At 49.8% G+C, this 16,968-nt stretch overlaps 1 protein-coding gene across 4 annotated transcripts in view; it reads right to left on the bottom strand.

Annotated features, from left to right (window-relative positions):
* The window catches only part of TOX2 (TOX high mobility group box family member 2), a 120,567-nt gene that overhangs the window by 77,105 nt on the left and 26,494 nt on the right, over positions 1–16,968 (bottom strand). The window contains exon 1 of one of the 4 annotated variants that reach the window (XM_010977738.3): positions 16,491–16,701. The exons of 2 other annotated variants lie outside the window; for them this stretch is intronic. In XM_010977738.3, coding sequence (XP_010976040.1) covers positions 16,491–16,616 — 126 coding nt within the window. In that variant the 5' untranslated portion in view covers positions 16,617–16,701. Of the gene's footprint in view, positions 1–16,490; positions 16,702–16,968 lie in introns of those variants that run through there. One more of the 4 variants, XM_064475660.1, reaches the window with a different exon arrangement.

Here is a 16,968-nt window from a genome sequence, read left to right on the forward strand (position 1 = left end):
GTCTCCCTCCAATAGCTACACGTCCACAGCAGGGGGTCAGCCAGTCCCAGAACCTCCTGCTTCTGATAGTCTTCCATTCCGGGGCCCCACGCTTCCACAAACCCTACGAAGCTCAGCTCTGCCTTCATTTCAAGAGACTAGCTTTACAATGATTTCAGTATCTTGTTTCAGATACCTAATGATGGCCTCATTTGTGACAAATGTGACAATGGCAGGATAAAGTTATCCCAGAGGAATGAAAGCAGGGAGAAGGACCTTTCAAGAGAGGTATCGTGAAAAGGGTGACTTGGAAGCCCTGTGATGGAAGACACACAGGAGCCGGCCAGGCAAAGAGAAGGGAACATGACATCCGAGGCAGCCGTGAGCACAGGCCAGTGAGCACCTACTCCATGCCAGACCTCAGCCCAGAGCTGTACCTGGTCACCCCAGAAATCCCAAGGCCGCACAACCAGCCCCATCGTAGATGTGCGCAAGGCAAGGCTCTAGGTGGCTGGGGAGCTTGCCCAAAGCCACCCAATCAGCTCCGAACCTAGCCTTGACTTCAAGTACCAAAGCCACAGGTGTGCTGTAGAAAGTGCTGCCCCGCCCCTCTGCACAGAGACACAGATCAAAGACCGAAGAAGCACCGTCCTCAGCCCAGCCAGTTGCAGACACCAAGAGGTGCGCCTCATGGAGATCTAAGAGGAAGCAATCAAAGCAGCACACACTGCTCCTGCCTGCCGCGACGTCGGGCCGTGAGAACACTCGTTGTGCGCAGATAAAACACAGCTCAAAAGACAGAGGCAGCAAATGTGGCAGCTGCACCCTGGGCCCTGCCGAGAGTGCGGTTTTATGTGGAAGTCTCGCAGAGAGATACGCATCAGACAAGGGAGATGGGGAGGGAGGGGGCGGAGCGGCGCTGCACAGATGGAGCAGGACAGGGATAGGGCTTCGGGCCCAAACTCTGACCAGGCCCTATATACTTAATGCCAGGCCCACCATCACTTAAAGAAGGCTGACAGCACAGTGGTTACAAATGTGGCTCCAATGCCAGGCTGTCTGGGTTCAAATCTCATGTTTGCTTTTCAAGCTATGCAGACTTTTCACTAAGTTATGATGTCTCAGTTTCCTCATCTGGAAAATGGGTATGACTATCACTTGCATGAAATAAATTAATGTCTGTGCTTAGAGCATTGCCTGGTACAGAGAAAGCACCCAAAATTGTTAGCTATTCCTTGTATTCCTATTTGACCCTTACAACAACCCTATGAAGTTGCGGTAACTGCTTCTCTTCTATAGATTAGGAAACTGAGTGGGGCTTCATGCAACCCTTTGAGGTCCTAACTGTGGGGAAAAAACCCTCTTGCCTCTGCCTGCCATATGTAATTTGAAATAAAATTTATAAATTAAAGTCTTTGTAAGAGAGTCCAACTGAGGACTAATTTTTCCCAGATGACTTTTGTGCTTTGTTCCTAAATATTGTATATCAATTTCTCTCCAAAAAAAAGTTTTTCTCCTTATCAATGTTTTGTCAGACATGACTTGCATTCTTATTTTGCCCATCAAGAAATCCAGCGCTCTGACTGAAGCCCAGAGAGGTTAGGGGATCTGCCCAAAGCCACACAGCCAGGACATGCACGAGCTGAGTCTGCAGCCCAGGCTATTGTACCCACCAAAGCCCACACTGGCTTCCCACCTTCACTCCTCCCAAGCTGTGGGAACCAGAGCAGATGACCTCATGACTCTGGGCCAGGGGCCTTATCTATCAGTAAGGGGGGACAAAGCCTTGGGTATGGCTTGCCAGAGGGGCTGGGAGCAAGCCCAGTGTTGTGGCCACTGCAGGACCCACCCCCCCATCACTGACAGAGTTGGCTTAGATGGTGCTACCTGTTTTATCAATAAAAAATAACAGGAGGTTGTGTAAAAAGACAGTGATCAATACAACTTCAGTGGCAGAGGCACCTCGCTCCTCCAGGAGGTAGAAATCATTGCCCCCATTTTATAGACAAGGAAACAGGGCCCTCCCAGCTGACTCTAAGCACACTCCTTCCAGACCTGGCCTGTCCAGCATGGTGCCCACTGAGCACTTGGAACACGGCTGGTCCCAGCTAAGAGGTGTGTAAGTGTAAAATACATACCAGGCCTCAAAGACTTAGAACAACAACAACAACAGAACATAAAATGCCTCATTGATATATTTACATTGATTGCATGCTGAAATGAGAACGTTTGGGGTTAACTAAAATATATTATTAGAAATAATTTCACCTGTTTCTTTTGACTTTTTTAATGTGACTACTAAAGAATTTTAAATTACGTAGGTGGTTTGCATTATGTTTCTGCTGGACAGTGCTGGTCGAGATGCCGTCTCGGTCACTAACTGCTCCAAACCCAGAGCCTTGGTGATAGAAAAGTCCACATCAGCAATAGCTGAATCCAATTCTCCATGAGAGATATGGGGAAACTGAGGCCCGCAGAGGGAGAGTGACTTGTTTAAGGCAAGAGGTGGTACCGAGGCACTCATTCACTCAACAAATGTTGACTGAGCTCTGGGTGCTGGGATATATAGCAGAAGACAAACTATGAAGCCACATTCTGGCCCGGGGTGACATGGCAACAATGCCAGGATTCCTTGCCTAGCCAAGACCCCTGGGGATCAGGACCGCTGGACTTGGTACCAATCACTCAGTTCCCCTCTGTCGGCCTGATCACAGAGCTCAGAGATGCAGACAGGAAGACACAACGGGAACTCAAGCTCCAACCGGGAACGGATCCACCTCTAAGACCATGAGTGAGCACCCCCACAGGGCATTAACCAGCCGCCGCTGCCAAGAAGCCCGGATGGGCAGCGTCGCTCAGTGGGCACAGCATGGCCACCCGGCAGGCCCGTGATTCCACCACTGGTGGCAGCTTACACACTGTCCACATTACCGCAGATTTATGGCAAAAATTATCCTCTCTCTCAGTTCCATTTAAAGCCATTTGGAGCTCGCTCCCATCCCCAATTATAAATCTAATTGCACATTCCAAACAGACAAGCACTCATTAAGCTTTAATTATGCACATGTTGTTTTCAACAAACATTTTCATTTGGCCGCTGTGAGGGGGAATGGTTCCAAGGGGGCTGCAAACACTGCCTGTGGCTGGAGGGAGCTGGGGCCAGAGAAGTGGGTCAGGGTGTGGTCCGATGAGGCTGTCCAAGGACAGGACCAGAACCCCATCAGATGTGCCTCATGACACATCCACCCGGCTGACCTTCCACCCGGCTTCTGCTACAGGAGATGCCACCATGTGTGTTCTCAGCTGGTCCCACCTGCACCCCCAGTGCAGCCCCAGTGCACCAGGGTCTCATCTAAGCTGGAGCTGGTGGGCCTCTCTGGGGTGGGGAAGAGGGACCCACACTGCTAGCTCTGAATGATAAGCCCACCCTCACCAGGAACTATGCCTGCTCACAGTCCCTCGCCCTCTGTACCGCAGCTGATACCATCTTTCTCCAGCACCTCCCGTCCCCTCATTTGTCCACTCATTTACTCCACAGTTATGGACCAAGCATAGACTTGACCAGGCAGTGAGGGGCCAGTAGTATCAGGACAGACAAGGCTCCTGTCTTATTCTGCCCAGGTCACTATCCTTCAAGCCCCAACTTCCCCACTGGGGGAAAGTCCGAATTCTTCACTATAGCATTCAAAGCACTTGAGAACCTGCATCCTGACAAGCTGACCATCCAGGCTGGCCTCCCATCCTCCCCTGTTCTGTCTTTCTGAGATGTCCTGAGCTCCCTGCATGGATCATGCTCTCCCCCACATGTTGGCTTCTGCAGCTCTGTACTCTCCACCAGAATCTGCCTTTCCTTCTGTTCCTAGTTGTTAACTCCCATTCACTCCCACACTGTCTGCCTCCAGGAAGCCATTGCTGATACCCACTCCTGGACCAGGCTGGCTGCCCCTCTGCTCGGGAACAGCTAAGGAAGCATTTACTGGCCCAAAATGCTGTAACTCACTGCCCCACGTCTGGCTCCTAAGACCAGCCTGCCCTGTGACTTCCCCATAGCACCCTCTGCTCCAGGGGTTGGGAGGAGAGGCATCTGCTCCCTGTGTGGCCTTGAACAAGGCCTTCGTCTCTCTGGGCCTCAGTTTCCCCATCTGTACATGGAGGGGTTGAATGGGTGAGGTTCTCTGGGCCCCTCGCAGTTCAGTCATTTTTAAGTTTTGTTGTTTGTCTGGGAGCTAGACCCTTCTCTTCCCACCTAAAGAGTGGTCCTGAAGCCACCAACCCACCTTCCAATATTGGGCCAGGACCTTCAGAACAGAGGGAGCTCGCCAAGCCACATCTAGAGCGTGCAAGTGGCACACACCCAGGGATGGGGGACAAGGGTCGTGAAGAACCTCAAGGCCACTCTTCAAAGAGCTTCTGGAAGAAAAAGCAAGGGATAGAAATTCATGTTTTAACACGGATATCAAGCTCCATCTGCATCTGATGGTTACCTGTTGTTTTAGGGCAGGTTCCCTGGAGACACAGAGTGAAATCTGCCAGTTGGAAGTTTACTGGGGAGCATTACAGGAGTGCGGAGAAAGCAGGGGGGCAGAAGGCAAGGTGAACTATGATGCAGTCACATCGGAGGCCTCAGCCTGTCCCAAGGAGACTCTGGAGCTGGGATGGCTCTGCAGAGATGTCCCAAATTGAGGTAGGGAGTCACTGCATTTCCAAGTGGGCCAGCCACTGGGTCCAGGCTGTCCCGGGGGAAGGTGACGGATGTCCATGGGCAAGGCCTCTCCTTCCCCCAAAGGCAATACCCAGAGGGAGACTCGGCTGTGAGCAGCAGCAGCCAACGCTCTCCGCAGCTGGCAGAACAAGTGTCTCAATCGGGGAGGGATCTGGGCGACTTACAAGAGCATCCACTGCAGCTACGATCATCTATTCATTTTAACTAATCTGTGCAACATTCACAGCCTGCTTACTACACGTCAGGCACCCCTTTAATCCTGTACAAGTTTTAACTCCTATGATGCTCACGACAACCCTGCAGAGGTGAGTTACTACTACTAACGCTCCCATTCTACAGATGAAGCAAATGAGGTCAAGTGAGGTTAAGCAGCTTGCCCCAGACCATGCAGCTTAGTAAGTGGTGGAGACAGGATTCAAACCCCAGGATGTCCACCTCCAGAGACTGTGCTCCCACGACTGGACTGTGCTACTTCTGTGGCCTTGCCCTGCCACCTCACAAAGGCCCAGAGCCATCCACCTCCCACCTCCCGCCCAGAAGCTGGGCTGTGGTCAGCGGTCTAGAGCCTTGGGCTGCCCAGCGAGGCCAGTATTCGTGTTTGACAATTATCTATCATCCGAGTGGTTGGGAACAAGTCCCAAAACTGATCCTTGCCAAAGACAATTAACTAAAAGCCACATGAGCATACATTGGGTGGGACTGTGGCACGGGGGGCGGGGAGGGTAGTGAGTGTGACTGAGACAATGAGAAGCAGATGATTTGGAAGATATTTTCTCCCCAGCGCTACAAAACAAGCCCTCAATCATGCCACAAAGGGCTTGTATTGTTGGAAGGGAAATATGTCAACGACAGCATTCAGTCATGGGGTGGTTAAAAGAAAAAAAAAAAAAGGAAAAGGAAAAAAAAAATCTTTTGAAATTGTAATTTGACCTAGAAAGGTTTTCTGGGTCACCTGAACTTGGCACTTATGCCTCTAACCCCAAAACCTAACACAGACAAAGTACCAGGTTCACTTCCTTCTGTCAGTACCAGGTAATGCAGGAAATGATATTTGTAAATACTGCCGCTGTATTTTTGAGGGCTGTATTAAAATCAGCCCTTGGGATTTGGGACTTGGGAGCCAGGAGAACACTGGAGCAACACAGTTTGGCAGCCCGGGCTCCGCTCTTGGCTGCTGTGCAGCTGTGTGGCCGTGTGGCCAGGGCAGGGACCTCACCTCTCCGATTCTCAGCACCTCCCCTGTAAAATGGGAATAGCACTGGCAGGCTGTGCGGGCTGTGCCGGCATACCGACACGCCCTTAGAAAGGCTGGATGGCCCCCGCCACCTGCCTACCCCTCTTTTCCTGACTATGGAACCCCTACACTCCAGCTCTGGCTCTCCCTGAGGACCAGCCAAGAGGGCAGTTAGGACCTCTGTCCTAACAGGCCCTCTCCCCCCAAGAAAACAGAGAGAGAGCAAACCCCATTCCAAGGCACAGCACATGCTTCTGATTCATCTTCACTATTGAGACACCCAGTTTAAGGTAAATTATAGAATCTCAGGGCTAATCGGCTCTCAGAGACCTTCTCGTTATCCCACTGGGGAAAGTGAGGCCAGGGCTGGTAGATAGCCCCCAGTTACTGGCAACAGCAGCCCAATTGTCACAACTACCATATGAGCAGGTCGCCCAAGCCTGTGCATCTAGAAGAAGGTGAAGTTAGCCTGGGTACCATCAAAATCCAAGGTGGTGGGGAGCATCCCTGCCTTCCCCAATCCCTGACCTGAGCACCTCCGATGTACCTGGCCACGTGCCAGGCTCTGAAGGTACCGGGGACACAGAAACGATCCACAGGGAAGCAAGGGGTGCAGAGGCAGTACAGGCACCAGCACTGATGACAGCCAGGGTGACAAGGCACCAGGTAGAGACAGGCCAGGTGAGACAGCTGATGCACACCCGTCAGGGAGAGGAACCAGAGTGATCAGGGAGCTGGGAGACCAGGCAGCTGGGAGGGTGAGAAAACTGCTCTGTGTGTGTGTGTGTGTGTGCACACGCAAGTGTAAGGTGGGCTACAGTGCAGAGTGCACAGGAAGAATCAACATTCACTGAAAAAAATGGTGAGAGTTTGAAGCAATACTCGTAAGAGAAGAGTAATGGAGGGGTGCCATCTAGTTGGCCAAAGATAAAACATTCTGTGAAGCAACAGTTAAATAATTAAAGCGATGGGGCAGGGATGTCAAAGAAGAACTTTAAATCAGTGAAACAGAAGAGAAGGTGCAGAATTAGAACCAACTCTGTATGGAAACACATTATGGTTAAGGAGGGCACTTACGCTGTGCTAGGCACCATGTGACATTCTTTACTTACGCCCTTTCCCTCAATCTTTGCAACAAGTCTTAGGAGATATTACCTCATTTTATAAGAAGAAGAGCTTGATTTAAGCAGCGTGCTCATGGTCACACAGTTAGCAAGAACCTTAGCTCTGTAAGTGCACGCTCACACAGCTACTCTATTTTGTCTCTCCCTTTGGAAACAAAGAGGCAAAGACCAATTATTTCATAAACAGAATGAGGATACCAAGGTTATCCTGTTCCAACTTAGGAACACTGGACTAGATACCCATTGTAAGCCCCCTCACCAAAATGTACTCTAAACAGATTCAGGAGTTAAGTATAAAAAGTCATGTTGCAGGGAAATATCAGAAAACAGAGCAGAATGTTTATCAGATCTGTGGCAGCAGGATAACTTCCTCAGCCCTTGAAGCAATCACGGAGAAGGGGAGATTGACAGATTCAAATATATACGCATTAATATCTTCTGTAGGAGGAAGCATAATAAAACCAAAATGAAAAGGACATCAGACTAAGAAAATACCAGCACGAACCATGAGACAGTTCACACGCACGATGCAGAAATGGCTCAAATTAAAGAGACAGCAAGATGCCAACAGACAAGACGACACAGGACACAAACAGGAAAGTCACTCAAGAGGCAAACCACCGAGAAACAAATACAGAGGAAAATGGGAAAAATGTATGCCTGAGTCCATGAAAAGGGGAGAAATGTACATGAAATACATCTACCATGATGAAACTGGGGTATTTCCCGCCATTGCTGACACAGAAACCCGCCTACTGGAAAGGAATGTGGCAGCCACCCCCGGGGCAGGTAGCCAGCCAGAAGCAGGGTAAACAAGGACCCAAGACCCCTGCCTGCTGCCTCAGGAGTCACCCCCCAACCACGCTGCCCATTTGTCCAAGTCCTCCCAGTCTTGCAAAACAGCCTGCTGTTCGCAGCACTGGGGATGGTACTGGTGATGGACAGGACACAGTCTTTGTCCTCCTGAGCGTCTGGTGCAGTGATGAGGACAGGATCAGGAATTATAGATGATAATTATGGTGATAACGGTGGTAGGGGCTAGAGTTCGTGGGAGCCTAGAGACTTCACAGAGGAGGTGGCTTCTAAGCCAACCTACCTGAAGGTGGAGCAGAATTAGCCAGGTGAGGGGAGAAGGCACCAGACAGAAGAGAGAGGGCAGTGGGAACAGCATTCACCAAGACCAGGGGGCTGGAGAGGAGGATACACTTACAGACGGAGGCAGTGAGAACCGATCTGCGTTTTAGAAACCAGCCTCTCGCTAATGGATTGGGGGAGGTAAGACTGGAGCTTGTCTAGGGAGCCAGGCAGAGCTGCTGTGATGAGCCAGAGGTGGGGCCTGGATATGGGCTCTGAGTAGAGCTTGGGCAGAGGAGAAACACCTGCTAGAACAATATTAAGTAAACGAGTGCGGCAGTGATTCAAAAATAGAAATTTACATTGACAGCTAGAAAGGGAAGCAGGGATGAAGCCAGAATAAAACCATGACAGTCCCCAGTGTATTTTCCAAAATTCAGAACTCAGAGTCTCAGAGGTGAATGAGAACTGCCAAAAGCAAGGGATCACCCAGGAGTCAGAAGGGGGTGACTCATGGTTTTTAAACCCTAATTTCCTCTCCTTGGTCACACACTTCCTTCTGATTTCTTTTTCTGATGATTCATAAGAAAAAAAAAAATTTCCCCTTTTAAATTCAAACCAGAAAATGCATGAACACCTAGGCTCATCCTGCCCAAGCCTTAACCTCTGCCCCTCAGTCAACAAAACCCAACTTAACCCCAGGTGACTAAAAACCCCAGGCTGCTGAGAAACCGAGAGGAAACAAGAGGTTTCGGGCTCTGCCCTGGCTGTCAGAATGCCACCTCCCACCTCCTGCCCACCATGGACCCTCCAGGACCCCATGAGGGTCTTCAGTGGCAGCTCACACACCCAGGTCCACAGCCCATTAGCCAGAACCTATGGAGTTTCAGAATTCAGAATTTGTTTGGATTTTGGAAAAGTGAGGAAGCGAAGAGTCTATAAATTAGGTCATAGCCTCTGTTGGGTCTGGGGCAATACCTACAGTTAAAACAGAAATTCCTATTTCTGCAGTGAATCCTGTATGTTCACACAAGAGGGCTAAGGGAAAGTTATGTCCCACCAGTGTAGATCAGGTTTGGGGCCCAAATGAGTTTGCAGCATCTTTACAAAACAAATCCTGGTTGCACAGCCTTCTGGATTTCAGATAAGGGAGTTTAGAGCTGAATCAAGCAGTGGGCAAATGTGTGTTATTCCCTGTTGGAACACTGTCCCTGTGTGTGCCCATTTTGCAGATGAGGAAACTGAGGATCAGGAAGGTAAAGGAAACTGCCCAAGGTCTCACAGCTATGAGGTGACTGAGCTGGGATTTGAACCCTGACGTCACAGGCACACATGGATCCACCAGGCTGCTGAAATGCCAGGCAGAGCATTGAGCATTACAGGGAATGTGGGTGACTCCAGAAGCAGGTCAAGACCAGGTACACCAGGAATTGGACTGCTCCTCCTCGGGTGGTCCGGGTAAGGCGTCTGCCTCCTCAGGCAGGTCTGGAAGCACCAGCCATACTTACAGGCCCAGAGCTCCTGCATCCTTGCAGAAATGGTCCCAGCCCCCGCAGACATTATGGTCCACTGGGGGAGGCAGGTGACACAAAAGTGGCTACAACTGTGATCAATGCTGTGAGGGCGAACAGAGTACAGAGATAGAAGACGGAGAGAAACACAGAGTACTTGAAAAGGTTTGTTGAGAGGTGATAGTTAGAGAGCCCTGAAGGAGGAGAAGGATCCTGCCACATAATAAGTAGGGGTGGGAGCGCTGTGGGCAGGGGTGGCGGGACAACAAGTGCAAAGACCCTGGGGTCAGCAAGCAGAAAGCTCTCGCATGGGGGAGGCATAGAGAAGCTGAAGCACGGTCAGCAGAGTGGCAGGAGTCAGGATGAGATCAGAGTGGTCGTCAGGGGCCAAAGCATGTGGGACCCCAGGGTCAGGGTGGGACTTGAATTTTATCTTAAACAGGAAGCCACTGGAGAGTTTTTGCAGAGAAGTAACATACTCTGATTTCTATTTTAAAAGAGACTCAGGCTGCCATACAGAGGATGGATTCCGTCAGACTCCATTCTGTGAGTCTCAGTTTCCTCATCTATACAATGGGCTTGCAAGAAACCTTGTGAAAAACACAACCAAGATGGGGTCTGGCATACAGTTGACTCTTAGAAGGTGGAAGAACAAAACCTGGGTTTTCCCACAAACAAGGAGAACCTGGTCCTAAAACACCCATAAGTCACTGCCCTGCTTGAAATCCTTCAAAGGTTCCCCTCTGTCCTCAGGATGAAGACCCACCTCTTTCTCTTGGTCCTGAGGTCCTGCTCAATCTGGTTCCAGATTCCTGCAATGCCATCCCTCACCATCTCCCACTGGACGGTTGCCATCTCCCTCTACTGTCCCGCCAACTCAACCACTCCCGAAATATGAGAAGGCCCCTTGCCTAGAGCACAAGGTCTCCTTTATACAGGCATTACTCAGTCTCCCCCTCCTTGATGAGCACCTACCCGGGGCCAGCCCTGCACCAAACAGTGAGAGGCTCAAAAAGTGGGGGGAAGGGAATTGGAAGGGATAAATCAGGAATAAGAGATTTGCAGATAATAACTACTATATATAAAATAGATAAACAACAAGTTTGTACTGTACAGCCCAGGGAACTATATTCAGTATCTTATAGTAATCTCTGATGAAAAAGAATATGAAAATGAATATATGTATGTTTATGTATAACTGAAACATTATACTGTACATCAGAAAATGACACTACATTTGAAACTGACTATACTTCAATTAAAATAAAATAAACTAGTGGGGAGGGTATAGCTCAAGTGGTAGAGTGTATGCTTAGCATTCACGAGGTCCTGGGTTCAATCCCCAGTACCTCCCCTAGAAATAAATAAACCTAATTACCTCCTCCCCCCAAAATAAAAAAATTAAAATAATACAATAATGAATAAAATAAAATAAAAGTGGCTGAAGGCATGTGTGCATGTACGTGAATCCAAAATATTCAGCCTGACCCTCTTCTGGTTGCCGGGCTGGTTCTTACCCACTCTCTCATGCATCCATTTCCCGAAGGAATATTTACTGAGTACGTGCTTAGTGCCAAGCACTATTCCAGGCCCCTGAGATACAGAAGTGACCAAAGATCCCCGGAGCTACCCTCTTGCATTGGAGACAAAAAACAAACAATACATGCAGAAAGTCATTTACTTAGTACATTAGGTGGTCCTAAGTCCTAGATGGAAAGAAGAAAAGATTGGACAGGTGAGATGCATGAGGAGTGGGGAGGTGGAGGGCATGAGAGCTTAAACAGGGTGGTTAAGGTGGGCCTCACTGAGAAAGCGACAGTGGAGCCAAGACTGGAAGGAGTGAGGGAGGGAGCCCGGCAGGGATGTGGGGGAGAAATAGCCTGTGCAAAGGCCCTAGGGTGGGAGCGTGCTGGTGGAGACCACTAAGGTGGGCAGAGTCATCGATGGGGGAGGGAGAGGAGAAGCCAGAGAGGTAACAGAGGAGTGTACCCCACAGATGGCACTGAGATTACCCCTCCCCAGAGAGAGGAAGGCAGCACTTTTTCCGTCTGCCTTATCTGATGCTGTGGTCGGAGGAGCCGGAGCCGCGAGGGCAGGCATGAGGGTTGCAGAGCTCGGCACATCCGAGGAACCTCAGTGGGGCCCCAGAGCAGCTGACATCCGCTTGGCCTGCGGCTTCTTCCTGTGGCTTCTGCATCTCAGGCTGCCCTGATGGCTGCTATTTTTGCTCCTGTTGGGGTTCAATACAGGGCTCCTCTGTGTATGACATTGAGGGCTGCTGGGTCTGGCCCCTCTTTGGGTTTGCTCTGCTCAGAGCAATAGATAGGAGCCATTTAAATATGCCAAGTGTCTGGGGACATTTACTGTCCAGCAAGTGGGAAAGAAAAGGAATTTTGTCATAGGCATCATCTTGTCAATCCTTTTGACTCTCCAAACTCAGAGAGGTTAGGTGGCTTGTCCAAGGCCACACAGCCAAATTAAACCACAGGCTAAGGAGTCTAATCCAGTCTGTCTAGGTTTTGTCTGTAAAGGCTGTTCATTCACAAGAGATTCTTTGCATTTACTATCTAAAGTAATGTTTCTCAAGTAGGCAGTCTGTGCTATCCAGCCATCCAGAAGGCATGAGGATAAAGGTACATCCCACACAGTTTCCTTGCCCCCACAGCATCACAGCACTGATGGAGAGGACTATGACGGCGTGCGTACAGGGAGGTGGCAATCTGAGAAGGCGTCTGGAAAGCAGTGATGCCACAGCTCTGTCTGTAAGAACAAGCGGGAGTTTGAAGGGTAAAGGAAACATATTCTGGACAAAAGGGTCTGGATATACAACAGCAAGAAGCGTGATAGCTTGGTTAGGAAGCAGCAGGCCAATGATTCTCCCTAGGCAGGAGGAGGCAGAAGCTGGCTTTAACTGCAAAACCCAAGATCCGACAGGTGCCCCCCTGACTCAAGCAGGCATATTAAGGGTTTTGGAACAGATCCGGTGGCTACAAGTGACCAACAAAAGGCTTCAAGCAGGGGAATGGTTCACGGACATCCCACTGGGGACTGAGGGGAGCAGACTTTGAGAGGGAAGATGGGGACAGGGACGCCTGGGTAGAGGCTCTGGTATCATCCCTACACAGGTAATAGTGAAGTAGGGAGATGTGGTTGTACCCTGAAGGTGCAGCCAGCAGGAAGTAAGGCAGAGAGGGGGGTCAGGGATGCCTTAAGCCAAGAAGAGGACAGTCAATGTGTTTACCAAGATAGGCTGGATGGGGGAGGGCAGGTTTGAGGGTGGGGGTGTATAAATCAAGATAAGGATCATTTAGAGCCACTGTCTCTTTCAGATGACCCCTCTGGGATGAGGACATGCAAATCAAAGCTGCCTTTCTACACTATTCTCCCATCCTTAAAAGGCAGCTGTTTCCATGGCCTCAATTGTTCTGTACGGCAAGTACGACCCACAGGTGAGAATGTTGCCAGAAGTCTCACAGCCAGAAATCAAGAGAGTGAAGCCTGCCCATTCAGGCCCACCTAATTCCCATTCCAATGCCCATCTCAACAGACACCAACCCAGGAGGCCTTCCCACCCTCCCTGGAAAATGGCACCACCAGATCTGGGGGAAGCTGGGGAATCCACTCCCCATCTGTGACACTTTAGGGCTTTATCTGCGATTGTTCACACATGTGAACATTTGCCAGGCCCCCTGGCTAGACAGAGACGGTGACTCCTGGACAGCCCGCTGGCCTCCGAGACCATGAGGCCAGCACAGCAGGTACCATGGGGTGGCCCCCGCTATGCCCCAGCTGCCTCCTCGGGAAACCTGCATCCCTGCCCCTGCTCCCAATTTCACTAGTTACTGGTATGTGGCTGCAAGAGGCTGCAGGGAAAGTGAGTCGTCACAGGTGCCACTCATTGCGGCCAGGAAATAAATTTAAATGTTAAGTTCGTCCTCCTCCGGGGGGCCCTGCACAGCCCTGATTTCCACCACAGAGTAAAACACTAGGGGTTGGTGGGACCAGCCTGAGTTATTTCTCCGAGGAATCGTAGACCAAAAAAGGTGAAGAACTTGCCCCAGATCACAAAGCAATTACTGCTGTGTGACACACACACACACCCTGTGCACCAGCAGACACCCTGGACCCCTGTCAAAGAATCAAAGGCTCTTCAGGGTCCCTTCCCCAAGAGACAAGAGTATTTTTATTTACTGAGCATCAATAAAGTGCTTCATAGATCTTGTTTAAGCCTCCTAACAGTCCATCATTTTGTGGGAGAGGAAACTCTGGCCCAGAGAGGTAAGATGATCTGCTGGAGATCACACAGCATGGAGCAGAGCCAAGGCTCAAAGCCAAGTAGTTTTTTTGGCGGGGGTAGGGGGGTTACTTAGGTTTATTTATTTAAATTTTTGCGGGGGCGGGCAGGGAGAGGTAATTAGGTTTGTTTGTTTTTAATTGAGGTACTGGGGATTGAACCCAGGACCTCATGCATGCTAAGCATGTGCTCTACCACTTGAGCTATACCCTCCCAAGTCTATTTTTTTTAAATTGAAGTATTGTTGATTTAGGATGTTGTGTTAGTTTCTGGTGTACAACATATTGATTCAGCCATACATACATATATATATATATATATTCTTTTTCATTACAGATTATTACAAGATACTGAATATAGTTCCCTGTGCTATACAGTAGGCCCTTGTTGTTTATCTGTTCTGTATATAGTAGGTAGTATCTATAAATCTCGAACTCCCATTTTATCCTTCCTCCCCTTCTCCTTTGGTAACCATAAATTTGTTTTCTATGTCTGTGAGTCTGTTTCTGTTTTGTAAATAAGTTCATTTGTGTCATTTTTTTTAGCTTCCACGTGTAAGTGATACCACGTGATATTTGTGTGCCTGACATACTTCACTTAGTATGATCATCTCTGGGTCCATCCATGTTGCTGCAAATGGCATTATTTCCTTCTCAAAGCTAAGTCTTAAACCTGGGTTCAGCTTCCGTTCTCTAGGTTCAGGGATGCGTAGAGGGGTGGGTGAGGGGTGATACTCCAGCCGCACCCTCCTTTCCAAAACCACTCCCTCCTCCCTTCCAAGGCCTTCCTCCCTGACCCGGGGCTCTCAGCAAACACAGGTTTACTAGCTGGCTATTGTCTTGAGACCCCAGTTGTGTTATACAACGCTGATGACTGTTAAGCTGTTCAGGAAATGTTAAAAATAAGAGTCCGTTCTGTTTCAAGACAGCCAATGAGCCCCCGTTGTTTACTCTTCTCCCTGTCAAGAGCCCGTAGATGTGACCAGAAACAGAGAAATTCATATCAGCCAGGGCTGCAGAGCAGACTGTGGCCCTGCATTCGAACTCCCTAAGAAGAGGACCAGAACACGGAGCCTCTGGCTACAAGCACAAGGGGAGAGCTTTCTAGGTCATACAAACACACACACACACACACACACACACACACACACACACACAGTGTGTGAACCATCAAATCTCCTCTCAAGCAGAGCTGGACATTCCAGGTCATTTGTTCATTAATTCACTCAATATTTATGGAGGTCCTATCACACATGAGATAAAGTGTCAGGTTGTGTGTGTGTGTGTGTACATACATGCATACACACACACACACAACCGTCACAACCCAGGGAAGCAGGTATCAGTGTCCCCATTTTATGGATGAGAGACAGACTTGCAAGGCTCAAGAAGCTTGCCCAGTGTCACAGATTGTATCTGTGGCAGAGCTGACATTTGCAACCAGTTCCTGACCCAGACCCTGGTACACAACAGGCACTCAGTAGCTATTTCCTCAATGGCTGGCCGCCTGGTTTTAGACCCAGCGTGCAGAAAGTAGAGATCACACACGAGGCACAGAAGTTCCTGTTTCTTGGTCTTTCTCAGCTGACCTGAGATATTCCAAGCCAGAGAAAGCAGGCCTGAGAGAGAGGCTTCCATTTCTGGGACGCACATGCACTTTGCCAGATTTGCAACAGTGACTGTGATGTATCAGAGCGCCAGAAGAGGTCAGGCCTCCTGCTTGCTCCCCGCAGCTGGGTGCAGCCTGTCAACTGTAACAAGCCCCACCCTCAGCCCAGCCACCTCCCATCACAAAGACCATCTCCCCAGGGACAGCAGGAAAATGCCATAAATCGTGGGTTTCTGTGTTCAAAATCCCCGTCACCTATTCTGTGTGTACATGTACGCCCTTATCTGTGATGTCCTTCCTCATCTTTTGCTGTCCTTTCTTCTACAAAAGGATGGCAACTAGAGATCCCAACTGGTGATCTTTTCAATATCCCTAATGGGCAAAAAGAAAAGGCGGCACTCACCAAATTTGGGAAGGAATTCTAATTGATTCCACAAACTTCAAAATCCAATGGAAGAGGTAGTTCAAACTTTTGCTCCTGGTGACATTCCCAGCTACTCCTCACCCCCTGCCTTGAAAGGCCCTCCCCACTCCTCATCCTGGTACCTTCTGGGCTCCTCCCATACCTCGGGCCATCTCCATCCTCGTTTCCATCTGACTTGACTAGAGCCCCCATTGCACCTGGCCAGGCCCACTGCAGAGGGTGCTAAATGGATGAATGAATGAATGAATGTATGAATGAATGAACAAACAAATGCTTTCTGAGCATCTCAGCACCAAGACCTGCTCACTAGGGGCCGGTACCAGCCACTTTCAGAATTCCTTTCCACGAAGGAGCTGCCAACTGCAGGCCTCCTAGACCTTCCAAAGCATCTTCATTCTACAATGTGACAGACACCTGTCCAGGCCCCTGCCTGCCCCGAGCCAGGCATCATCTGTCTTCACCTCGCAGTGCTGGCCTGAGCACCTCCACCCCAGGAGGCGGCAGGCACCCGCTGCTTACCTTCTGCTGAAACACACCTGCAATGCACCAGCGTCTTGTAAGTAGAAGGAGCCCGAGTCTCATTCCACAGAAGCCCAGGCAGCTAGAGAACGCGCCCGCGACAGCCTCTGTGCGATTCTGCTGCATAATCAGCCGAGAAAGAGAAAAAATGCCAGAAATAGCAAGCTTTATAAGCCCTCCTGACAACTCTTGGTCCTCTATTGGCTGGAGGCCCGGCACCCCCGCCCCCCATCCCATTCGTATAAGGTGCAATGGAAAAACCTGTTATTTAACCTCTTTTATCAAAATCCATCTTCTATCCCAATTTGGGCCTGTGTGTTCAGAGCTCCTGGCGGCGGTCTCCACGCCAGGTCTCAGGGAGCAAAAGGGGAGGTAGCCTGGCTCTGCATTATTTGCGGCTTAAGAACCGTCCCCACTCACATACACTGCCCTGGGAGCGGGTGTTGGACTGGAAAGGCTTTAGGAAGGCAATCTGGCA

The sequence above is a fragment of the Camelus dromedarius genome, chromosome 18 (assembly GCF_036321535.1).
Source record: "Camelus dromedarius isolate mCamDro1 chromosome 18, mCamDro1.pat, whole genome shotgun sequence".
In the NCBI taxonomy this organism is placed as follows: domain Eukaryota; kingdom Metazoa; phylum Chordata; class Mammalia; order Artiodactyla; family Camelidae; genus Camelus; species Camelus dromedarius.